Below are 12,219 nucleotides of genomic sequence, written 5' to 3' on the forward strand. Positions count from 1 at the left end.
TGACTAGTTTAGCTGGGACATGTGTGCAAGTTGGGCCGAATAATCTGTTTCCACGCTGTATCACTCTAACTCAAAGTCAAGATTGGAGCATGAGGATGAGATTACGGTAGAAACTGAAATATTAAAAAATAATTGCATATTTCAATTTTTAGAAGTATGTTTAAATCATTACATTTTTTAGTGCCAGGGACAGTGTAGCATGGTAATTATGTTTAATATGCTGTCAACATTTTATGCAACAGAACATTTTTAGAATTCATTTTACAATTAAATAGTTCATAAATAAGTGAAGTTCTGGTTAGTTCACTTATTTGATAGTGGCGTTGAGTCTTTTGGATAGGCTTATGGATATGGAGAGATTTGAATCGCATGCCAGCAGAGGAGGTTAGTTTATATCAACATCGTGTTCGGCACAGACATTATAGGTCAAAGGGCCTGCGCATGTGTTGTCCTATTCAATTCTGAAAATCAGGCCAGATAAAGTTGCATGGTAGTGGAGGAGCAGAGAATTGTGGACATCAACTCCTGGAACTCCACATGGGAATATTCCAAGAGTTGTAAATTTCAAGGAATTATGCCAGTGCCTTCATGGCAAAATCGTGACTTCTATGGCCTGGAATGTTGCATTCTGTGTGCAGAGGTTCACTTTCAATAGGAATTGTTTTTAAGACAAATAATCTGTAATATGAGAGCAATTAAATTTAATGAGATGTTTAATTTGTGAACGTTGGGTTACATTTCAAAGTTAAGCATTGCAATAATAAATCTGCATGCGTTTACCAATAAAAGTAGTCGTGATTTTTAAGTTTGCCTTCATGGAAGGTCATACATATACTTTTACTGTATCATGGAGGCTATGATGCTGAAAACAAACCATGTTCCATATTCAGTTACAAAGCATAAATTTCATGCAGTTCACATTTTAATTCTCAAAACTAGAGCAAAAAAATGCACATGTTCTTAATTCTGTTTCTTAAATATGCATGCAAATAAAACTTCCTCCGTTCTAATTTTATAGAATGGTTTAAGTTAAAACAAAACAAAGTGCTGGAAGATCTCAGCAGACCAGGCAGCATCTGTGGAGGAAATGGGCAGGCAACATTCCATGTCAGGACCCTTGTGTTAAAGCATATGGTTGACTGTCTCAGAAAAAGTCAGACACAAGATGCTCGATTAACTCAGCGGGACAGGCAGCATGTCTGGAGAGAAGGAATGGGTGACATTTCGGGTCGAGACCCTTCTTTTATCAGCTTTTCCCTTTCATTCCAAAATTGATGCGGGACCTTGGCTGCATTCTGACGCATAATCATGTGGAAGGTAAACCAAGTTATTTACCCCTGTTGAAATCTTGACCTCAGTGAAGTGTGTGGGTGGCTGCAATGTTAATTATTGTTTGCATTCACAGTGGTTTAAATTATAGTGCACGCAGGCATGTTGGAGGTTGTCACTTTTCGTAGTACACCGTCATTTTGTTCAGTTATGCAAAGCAACAGCTATGCTTGCTCTGCGAGGTGCTGTTGTGTCGCGTTTGCAAGGATGAAATATTTTCCTAAGCTTTAAAATCCGTGATTTTAATATCACTAACTTTCCAAATATACATTTTATTTTTTCGACATTGTCTTCAACTTGGATTCTTCCACTCATCTGCACACTGGGAGAAATTTACAGGTCCAATTTACCTACCAGCCTATGCATTCATGTGGAGAATGTCTAAAACCTTTTGAGTTCCGAGATTCATACCAATCCACAAAACCACACACTAAAGTAACTGCGTGCTATTACCACCAGAGGCCAGAACTGAGCTTGGTTATAGGAGCCAAATCTGTGCTGCTCCAACTCTTATCGGGTTGCTTCAGCTAAATATAATATTGGACAGAATGGATACACATGTTATAATTCTCACTGCTGTCGGTTGGGACCTGGGAGTATCCATGGATTGTCCTATCTGTAAAAGACACAAAGTGTTGGAGTAACTCAGCAAACCTACCCATTACTTTTTAGTCCAGTTCTGAGAGTTCTGAAGAACAGAGCTATATCAAGACCTGGTTCCAAAAACAAAACACTTGCGATACTTTTCTGATCCTGTGAGCCTTATTATAATTGTAATAATCACATTTAATCTGTAAAAACAACATTTTCTTTTAAGATAAAAGCACCCCTTAACGAAGCCTGAAAGAAGTCTACCCAAGCAGTACAGAGATGTTTTTTTTTTTTTGAAGAGCACAAGGTGCTGAAGCAACTCAGCGGCATCTGTGGCTGACAGAGTTAGGTGACACTTCGAATCAGTGCCATTCTTCTGACTGATTGTAGTAGGAGGAAGAAAGCTTGGAGCAAAGAGATGGGGTGTGGGACAAAACCAGAGAGGGAAGGAGAAATTCTTCAAGGTAGACGTATTTTGAGATTTTGCAATGCAGCAGCAAAACGGAGGCACAAGAAACTGCAGATGCTGGAATCTGGTGTAGAACACAAAGTGCTAGAGTAACTCAGCATCTCTGGTTGGAGTAAAAAGGCATGGTTAGTTTCTGAAACTCCACTATTTCCTTAATTGGTACACGTGACAATAAACAGACCTTTGAACAATTCCCCAAAGCCCATCCCACCACCGACAAGGCTCCAGCAGGAGTGTGATGGAGTACTCTCCACTGGCCTGGGTGAGTGCAGCTTCAACAACAGTCAAGACATCCAGCACCACACAGGACATAGCTGTCTGCTTGGTAGGCGCTCCATCTACCACTATTAACTCACTCCACTACCAATAAAGAATAGCAGCAGTTTGTACCATCCACGGCACCAACTCACCAAGAGTCCTGAGCACCTTCCAAACCCATCGCCTCTACTCACTGGAAGGACAAGAGAAGCAGAAGCACGGACAACACCAACAAATAGAAGTTGGACTCCAATCAATGCGCCATTCCCAATTGGATTTTTTTTGCTGTTCCTTCACTGTTGCTGAGTAAAAAATCTTGAATTCTCTCCCTAACAACGGTGCAGGTGTATCCACCCCGCAAGAACTGCAGCAGTTCACAAAAGCTCAGGGCAATACTTCAAGGACAACAAAATGCTCAGCTCAGCCTCTGAAGCCCACATCTCTTGAATGAAATTTAAAAAAACTTGTACCAAAGCATTAAAATTAATTTTTTAATAGATACATGTCTGATATTAATTTGTGCACTTTATTGTAAGCCGAGATCAAGACATTGAGGTGCTGAGGGAGATTCTTCCTCTACCAGTTTGATAATCACATTATAAGCTTCCCAGAGGAAGATAGAACAACACAGCACAGGGACAGGCTAGTCAGCCCACAATGTCCGTACTCATGATGGAGACTTGGTTGCGAGAGGGACATGGCAGGCAGCTCAACTTTCCACGTTTTCAGTGTTTCAGACGTGATAGAGAGGTGGAGCAGATCTCAGAATGTCGCGGTGGCACACGCTCGGAGAGGAGGTACTGGAGGAAGAGATGCCGTTGATGCAAAGATAGTGACAGATGTGGGCAGAGTTGATGGGAAGGTGGGGAAAATAAAATGGCATTTAAAATGGAAGAGTGGTTGATGTCAGCACGGACTCAGCGGGCCAAATGGCAAATTTCTGCGCTACTTCTCTGAAAACCTCCACGGCCTCAGATATCCCTTAAGCACACACAGCAAGTATGACTAAGTCTGCCAAATCTGCTTTCTACATGCATAAGTAATACAGAAAATAATTTCAGAGCTTTAGAGAAGGAAGTGGAAAGGGTAGGAAGATTAATGTGATGATGTTAGAATCAATTGCTTTGCCTGAGACTGGAATGTGACCCTAATCTTGCATTGCTACAGTGATTAATGACCTATTTCTTTACTCAGCTGTGAACAAAAGGTCAGGAACACTGAGAGTTCTTGGATATTGCATTATTCCAATTTATTATTGTGCTACTTGCAATACCTTTATTTATAATGCTATACAGCAATAATTAATATATGGATTTTTCCAGTGTAGTGCCCACTTGGTTTTACATTTGAATAGATTAATACTGCCATCAATGCAATTATCTACCTTATCTGTAGTGAATAGTTTCCATATCGATATTACTGATGCAGAACAAATGAAAAATGCTATTGACTGCTCAGACTTCATTTTAAAAGCAGCTCAATTATTTCCATGCGGATTAAGTTTCGAGAAGGTGGGGGTGGGGAAGCAATGCCCAATGTTATTTTTACGAGGCTACTTGGTTGACAAAGTTTGCGTTGATTTTCTTTCACCATCCCGCCAATATTGTTGAAAACACAGAAAACAATATCACGGGAAAATTGATAAATTGATCACAATGCAAAGCTACTGGCAATTTCATTTGCAGGTTCCCCAGAGACTAACTATTAATACGCCTGCCAAAATGTTATTACATGTTGTAACGTTAGCAATAAACCAAGTTACCTGAAAAAAAAAATCTATTACAACTTCAATTGAAATCTATGTACTCAACATGATTAATACAAAAGGACCTTGAGGTATAGAGCTATGGCTTATTCTTTACAGCAGTAACATTTTGATTCTCAGGGTTACGAGACCCCACACTTTAATTACATAAGTACTTTAATAATAAAGCATTTTAAAAAACATCAAAGAGTACTGAAGAATTAGATTGCTAGCGATTCATCCCTCAAGGGATCTCAGTTCACTTTATACCATTCAAAAGCTAGTACAGTTTTCTAGTAATTTATCTACAACAATTTGCTACATTGTGGTGTGAAGTAATATTTTTCAAATGCAGTCTTATCAGATTCTCACTTTGCAAACTGGTCATGTATGCATACTTGTCAGTGGGCAGTAGATTGTATGTAATTCTCAAATGTAATTTGTCATAGCATTCCATGAAGATATGGCTTCAATTGAGACATGGCTTTTCATTAGAAATGTGGAGAATGCTGTGCCAGATATCTTTTCATGCTGCTAAACAACTCAGGAACAGCTTCTTCCCCTCTGATATCAGTCTTCTGAACAGTCCTTCCATGATAGTCTGTTTCACCTCTACCGCATTGCAGATGTTGGACTTTGTCCCTGGAACTGATGCGCTACAATGCTGAGAACTATATTCTGCACTCTGTATCTTCCCCTTTGCTTTACCTATTGTACTGGAGTTTAACTTTATAGTATTATGTAGACCATTATCTGACCTGATTGGATAGCATGCAGAACAAAACCATTATAAACCTAAAACTGATTTGTCAGGGGGAAAGGAGAACATTCTACGTTTCTGCTGGTTATAGGTAACACTATTAATTTCATCATACAATTTGGCCACATTTTTTAAGAGCAGTGTCCCAAAGGTTTAAAACACAGCATATGAATGCAATCAAGACAAAATAGAATTAATTCATAGTTCCACCACTTCTGATATGATAATATATTGGATTTTTCTTTCACCAGATGGTTCCATTTCTTCTGTTGTCACAACCCAAGGCACTGACTAAACATCATTGCACGAACTCTGCTGTCTGATCTTTTTGAACCTGTTGGCTGCAGCAACTACGTAATAATTTTTCTGTAAACACAAAGGAAAATTAATCTTTAGGCTTAACTGCGTTCTAAAGTGATTAGCATGTTTTTCCCTCGGTATTTTCCTTTGTTATGTGATCTCTCATTCTGAGAAAATATGCAATAACATCCTGTGGTAACACTATGTACATTTGGTCTGAAACTAAGCTTGCTTTAGCTTTTTCCCCAAAAAAGGCTCAAAGTGCTGGAGTAACTCAGCGGGTCAGGCAGCATCTGTGGAGAACATGGATAGGTGACGTTTCAAAGAGTGCTGGAGTAACTCAGCGGGTCAGGCAGCATCTGTGGAGAACATGGATAGGTGACGTTTCAAAGAGTGCTGGAGTAACTCAGCAGGTCAGGCAGCATCTGTGGAGAACATGGATAGGTGACGTTTCAAAGAGTGCTGGAGTAACTCAGCGGGTCAGGCAGCATCTGTGGAGAACATGGATAGGTGACGTTTCACAGAGTGCTTGAGTAACTCAGCAGGTCAGGCAGCATCTGTGGAGAACATGGATAGGTGACGTTTGGATCGGGACCCTTCATTCCACATCTGCAGTTCCTTGATTCTGTAAACCAGAATCTGCAATTCCTTCTGTCTCCTCAGCATTTCCTCACATTGGTCTTGTCACCATAATCAGAAGAGGAATTGCATGGGTTTAAGGTGAGAGGGGAAAGACCCTGAGGGGCAACCTTTTCACTTGGCGGGTGGTCGGTATATGAATGAGCTGCCTGAGGAGGGAGTTGAGGCAAATACTATGACAGCATTTAAAAGATGCTTGGACAGGTACATGGATGGAAAGGTTTAGTGGTAGATGATGGACTAGAGACTGAGCTAAATGGCAGATGGTTGACAAGAGGATATAGCTTTAAGATAGACAATAGGTGCAGGAGTAGGTCACCACCATTCAATGTGATCATGGCTGATCATCCCCAATCAGTACCCCGTTCCTGCCTTCTCCCCATATCCCCTGACTCTGCTATCTTTAAGAGCCCTATCCATCTCTCTCTTGAAAGCATCCTGAGAACCTGCCTCCACCGCCCTCTGAGGCAGAGATGCTCTTAGGACGGGCAAGGAAATGTATGGGGGCAAATGTTTTTACACAGGGGTTGGTGGATGTCTGGAATGCACTGCCAGATTTAGTAGAGGCATATATGACAGTGGATGTTGGATAGGCATATGGACATGCAAGGAATGGAGGGATATGCAGGCAGATGAGATTAGTTTTTCATGTTCAGCCCCAACATTGTGGGCTGAAGAGCCTGTCCCTGTGCTGTATGTTTTATTACAAACAGTTGGAAACTAGTTAAATAGTTGAACAAAACTTTTGAAACTATTTAAAAATATTTTTAATTCATCAGAAGCCGCGTTCAATATCTATGAATTATGAATACATTAATATTGATTATAATAAGGTAAAAATAAAATTCTAACTTCAACATTTTATTGAAGGTCTATTTAAATGCCAGCCATGGCCGGTGGAAAGCTGAGAGCGGGTGGAGTGAGCATCATGGAGTTAGTGGTTGAGCAGGTCAGATTCACCTGCATCTGACCTCAACATCAGAAGGTCCAGAAGGCACTGTCACACAGTAGCCGCTGCCTTTGTGTGGGATAGCTAGTTAACCGTTAGTGTGATTTGGTCCGATATGTTGAGCATTAATCCAGTCCCAGCATTAAAACATGTACAGGATATTCCCAGGCGAGTTCAGACTGAAAACTTCCCTGGAGACTGAAAACTAGGGAGGCTATTACTAGGGAGAAGGTGTTTGAGAAGCTGAAAGGGCTGGAGACGGGTGTCACCTTGGCCGGATGGACTGCACCCTAGGGTTCTGAAGGAGGTGGCTTTAGAGATAGTGGAGGCATTGATAGTGATATTTCAGGAATCACTGGAGTCAGGAGTGGTCCCAGATCATTGGAAAATTGCCAATAATACCCCGCTGCACAATAAGGGAGCACGGAAAAATAGTGGGAACTATAGGTCGGTTAGTCTGACATTGGTGGTTGGTAAGATTTTAGAGTCCATTATAAAGGATGAGTTTATAGAGTATGATGAAATAGGCCAAAGTCAGCATGGCTCTGTGTGAAGGGGAGATCTTGCTTGACAAATCTGCTGGAATCAGCAGGACAGACAAACAAAAGTCAGTAGATGTTGTTTACTTAGATATTCAGAAAGCCTTTGATAAGGTGCCACACGTTAGGCTGCTTAGGAAGATGAGAGCCCATGGTATCAAAGGGCAGATACTAGCATGGATAGCAGGTTGGCTGGATGGCAGAAGACAAAGAGTGGCAATAAAGGGGGCTTTTTCTGGTTGGCTGCCAGTGACTAGTGGAGTTCCGCAAGGGTCGGTGCTGGGGCCGCTACTCTTCACTTTGTATATCAATGATTTGGACGAGGGGATTGAAGGCTTTGTGGCAAAGTTTGCGGATTATACCAAAATAGGTGGAGGTGCAGGTAGTGTAGAGAAAGCAGGGACTCTGCAGAAGGACTTGGATAGGTTGGGAGAGTGGGCAGAGAAGTGGCAGATGGAATATAGTGTAGCACAGTGTGGAGTCATGCATGTTGGTAGTGGGATTAAAGGCGTGGACTATTTTCTAAATGGGGTGAGAATCCAGAAATCAAAGGTGCAAAGGGACTTGGGAGTTCTGGTGCAGGATTCCCAAAAAGTTAATCTGCAGGTCGAATCGGTAGTAAAGAAAGCAAACTCAATGCTAGCATTTATTTCAAGAGGGCTTGTATACAAAAACAGGGATGTAAAGCTGAGGCTCTATAAGGCGCTGGTTAGGCTACATTTGGAATATTGTGAGCAATTTTGGGCACCCTATCTGAGGAAGGATGTGCTGGCTCTGGAGAGGGCCCAGAGGAAGTTTACAAGAATGATCCCAGGAATTAGTAGGTTAACCTAGGATGAGCGTTTGTCAGCACTGGGCCTGTACTCACTGGAGTTTTGAGGAATGAGGGGGGGCCTCATTGAAATATACGGAATAGTGATAGGCTTGGTTTGAGTGGATGTGGAAAGGATGTTTCAACGTGGGAGAGTCTAGGACTAGAGGTCATAGCCTCAGAATTAAAGGACATTCTTTTGGGAAGGAGATGAGGAGAAGTTTATTTAGTCAGAGGGTGGTGAATCAGAGGAATTCTTTGCCACAGAAGGCTGTGGAGGCCAAGTCAGTGGATATTTTTAAGGCAGAGATAGATGGATTCTTGATTAGTGCGGGTGTCAGAGGTTATAGCGAGAAGACAGGAGAATGGGGTTAGGAGGGAGAGATGGATCAGCCATGGTTGAAAGGTGGAGTAGACTTGATGGGCCTAATTCTACTCCTATTCCTTATGACCTTATGGATTGTTCTAACAGTGGTGCAGCTGGTAGAGCTGCTTTCTCTCAGCGCCAGACGCAGGTTCGATCCTAGCTACTGGGTGCTGTCTGTACGCAGAGGGAGAAGAGGAGGGAAGAGACTGCGACCTAAGACTTTTGCCTCCATCACAGCGAGGAGATGCTGGGTGGACTCACTGTAGTGGATGTTAATGTGTGTTTATTGTTGTTGTATTGTATGGTATTATATGTATGACTGCTGCAATTTCGTTCAGATTTCTGAATGATAATAAAAGGCTATCTATCTACGGAGTTTGTACACGTTCTCACTGTGACTGCCCGGGATTCCTCTGGGTGCTCCGGTTTCCCCTCACATTCCAAAGGTGTGCGGGTTTGTAGTTTAATTAGCCCTCTGTAAATTGCCCCTAGTGTGTGGGCAGTTGATACGAAAGTGCGATAACAGAACCAGTGTGAACGGGTGATCGATGGTCAGCATGAGCTCGGTGGGCCGAAGGGCCTGTTCCCATGCTGTATCTCTAAACCTGAACTAAACTTATATAAACATTCCGCCCAGGATTTTTTAAATATTCCACACAAAAAATTCTTAAGGGGTTGGACAGGCTAGATGCAGGAAGATTGTTCCCGATGTTGGGGAAGTCCAGAACAAGGGGTCACAGTTTAAGGATAAGGGGGAAGTCTTTTAGGACCGAGATGAGAAAAACATTTTTCACACAGAGAGTGGTGAATCTGTGGAATTCCCTGCCACAGAAGGTAGTTGAGGCCAGTTCATTGGCTATATTTAAGAGGGAGTTAGATGTGGCCCTTGTGGCTAAAGGGATCAGGGGGTATGGAGAGAAGGCAGGGATGGGATACTGAGTTGGATGATCAGCCATGATTATATCGAATGGCGGTGCAGCCTCGGAGGGCCGAATGGCCTACTCCTGCACCTATTTTCTATGTTTCTATAATCAGGATGAATGAAATTAAAGTAAACGGCATATTACCTTCCATAAACGCTGTGTTATATACTTTTGCAACAGCACCTGGGACCTGAGCCGGACCCTATATCTGTTTGCTTTTTCTGGTAGGTTGTTCAGCCAGTTGTGTTTGAGGCACTTTGATGCACTGGATCTGCTGCTGGTGACATAAATAAATGCAAGGCATTAGATAATGTAGACCACATTAAAAAGCAATACAAAACCATTTGCGGAAAAGCTCTGAATTCCCTCAATTTAATAACTCATTTTGTGAAGCACCCATGGTCACAGGAAACTTCAGATGGAGGAAATTCAAGAGATTATCCCCGGAAGCTGAAAATCACACATAAACGAAAGCAGATTAGCACTGGCTCAAGAGGGTGGCGCAGCGGGTAGGGCCACTGCTTCACAGCGCCAGAGATCTGGGCTCGATCCAAACCTTGGGTGCTGTCTCTGTGCAGTTTGCACGTTCTCCCTGTGACCACGTGGGGTTCCTCCAGGTGCTCTGGTTTCCTCCCACATCTCAAAGACATGCAGGTTTGTAGGCTAATTGCCCCTAGTGTGTAGGGAGTGGATGAGAGAGTGGGATAACATCGAACTAGGGTGAACGGGTGATCGATGGTCGGCATGGGCCGAAGGGCCTGTTTCCATGCTGTATCTCTAAACTAAGCTCTAAACCAATCTCTTAAAGCAGGAAAACCTTGCACGGACAATTATGTTTTATATGTCTTACCACTTTTCCTTCACGAGCAGGTCTGAAACAAATTCTTTTGCTTCTTCAGACACTGTTTCAAATCCTTCAGCATCAAAGTCCCAGTTTGCATTGATAACGTTGTTCATGGTTTCAGTGTCGTGGTCGCCCAGGAAAGGAGATAATCCACTCAGCCTGAAAATGCAAGCAGCTATCATTATTCAATTAGAATAGAATAGAATCTTTATTTGCCACGCAACCATTGGTGGTGTTTGGGTTTGGTACATTGCTACATTTTAGTTACCCCACTAATAACACAGATCACAGGAATAAAGTGCAGGCTTGGCCACATGTCGGACTCTCACCAACATTACAAGCAAAAGAACCAACAAAGACCATTGCCACTTAAGCCCAAAATCATATTATTGTCTAACTTGCAGCAGCAGGGCTGATTGCTGAGGGGAAGAAAAAGTTTTTAAAGCGGATGGTTTTAGGGAAAGTGACCTTAGGCGCCTCCCTGAGCGCAGACTGAAAAAGGTATTTGGGACTGGGAGTGGTCCGAGATTATGTGTTTTGCGGACGTTGACTAAATGGAATGGATTATTCCGTCGTTTAACATTGGCATTTGACCCAGCACAGGAAGGATGTGGAGGCTTGGCATTGTCGGACTGTACTTCAAGGTAGTCTCCAAATTTGCCACTTAAGCCCAACAGAATTAACTCGCAGCAGCAGGGCTGAGGGGGAAGGAAAAAGAAAAGGCAAATGAGCTTTATTCCGGGCTAGTGTGAGGTGTTGCAAGGTTTGGGAGGTTGGGGAGGTTTGGGAGGTTGAATGCAAAGGAAAGTATGCAGGATAATGGCAAGACCCTGAACAGCATTGATGTACATGGGCATGAAGAAGGGTCTCAACCCGAAAAGTCACCACTTCCTTGTCTCCAGAGATGATATAGACAATAGGTGCAGGAGTAGGCCATTTGGCCCTTCGAGCCAGCACCGCCATTCAATGTGATCATGGCTGATCATCCCCAATCAGTTCCCCGTTCCTGCCTTCTCCCCATATCCCTTGACTCCACTATTTTTATGAGCCCTATCTAGCTCTCTCTTGAAAGCATCCAGAGAACCTGCCTCCACCGCCCTCTGAGGCAGAGAATTCCACAGACTCACAACTCTCTGTGAGAAAAAGTGTTTCCTCGTCTCCGTTCTAAATGGCTTGCCCCTTATTCTTAAATAAGGTGTTGCACTTTGGGAGGTTGAATGCAAAGGAAAGTATGCCGAATAATGGCAAGACCCTGAACAGCACTGATGTACAGGGGTCGTGGAGAAGGGTCTCAACCCAAAACGTCACCACTTCTTTTTCTCCTGAGATGATGTCCGACCCACTGAGTTACTCCAGCTTTTTGTGCCTATCTACGGGGGGATCTGTTGATCTCCACTGGATTCCAGGTGTGGTGCAAGGGTCCGAGCTACACAACAGCTCAGGAAACACAACATGTACTGCAAGGAAGATTCATGCCAAGACCTGTGAACTTTTCACCAAGGTAGCCCAGTGTTTCCATTAACGGTGCCCAGCTTAACAGCTGCAGAATTGTTGTTGTGGGACATCGCCAGTTGTACTTGTGCGCAGGAGGAAGACGTGGCTGAGGAGGTGTTGCATATCTGGCTTTACTGAGAGCTATTTTAGTTGTGTGTAACCATACAAACCACAGCAAGGCAGTTACCCATTTAACGGCAAC

General features: G+C 42.9%; 1 protein-coding gene across 3 annotated transcripts in view; it reads right to left on the reverse strand.

Moving 5' to 3' along the window:
* Nucleotides 1-3,124: 3,124 nt before the first annotated feature.
* Nucleotides 3,125-12,219, reverse strand: part of mylk3 (myosin light chain kinase 3) — a 38,913-nt gene continuing 29,818 nt past the window's right edge. For 2 of the 3 annotated variants that reach the window (XM_055648376.1, XM_055648375.1), the window contains exons 11-13: nucleotides 10,530-10,682; nucleotides 9,824-9,956; nucleotides 3,125-5,517 (exon numbers count right to left, since the gene is read on the reverse strand). In XM_055648376.1, the coding sequence (XP_055504351.1) occupies nucleotides 5,443-5,517; nucleotides 9,824-9,956; nucleotides 10,530-10,682 (361 nt within the window). In that variant the 3' untranslated portion in view covers nucleotides 3,125-5,442. The remainder of the gene's footprint in view (nucleotides 5,518-9,823; nucleotides 9,957-10,529; nucleotides 10,683-12,219) is intronic. The other variant, XM_055648377.1, reaches the window with a different exon arrangement.

This window comes from Leucoraja erinacea, chromosome 17, assembly GCF_028641065.1.
Source record: "Leucoraja erinacea ecotype New England chromosome 17, Leri_hhj_1, whole genome shotgun sequence".
Lineage (NCBI taxonomy): Eukaryota > Metazoa > Chordata > Chondrichthyes > Rajiformes > Rajidae > Leucoraja > Leucoraja erinaceus.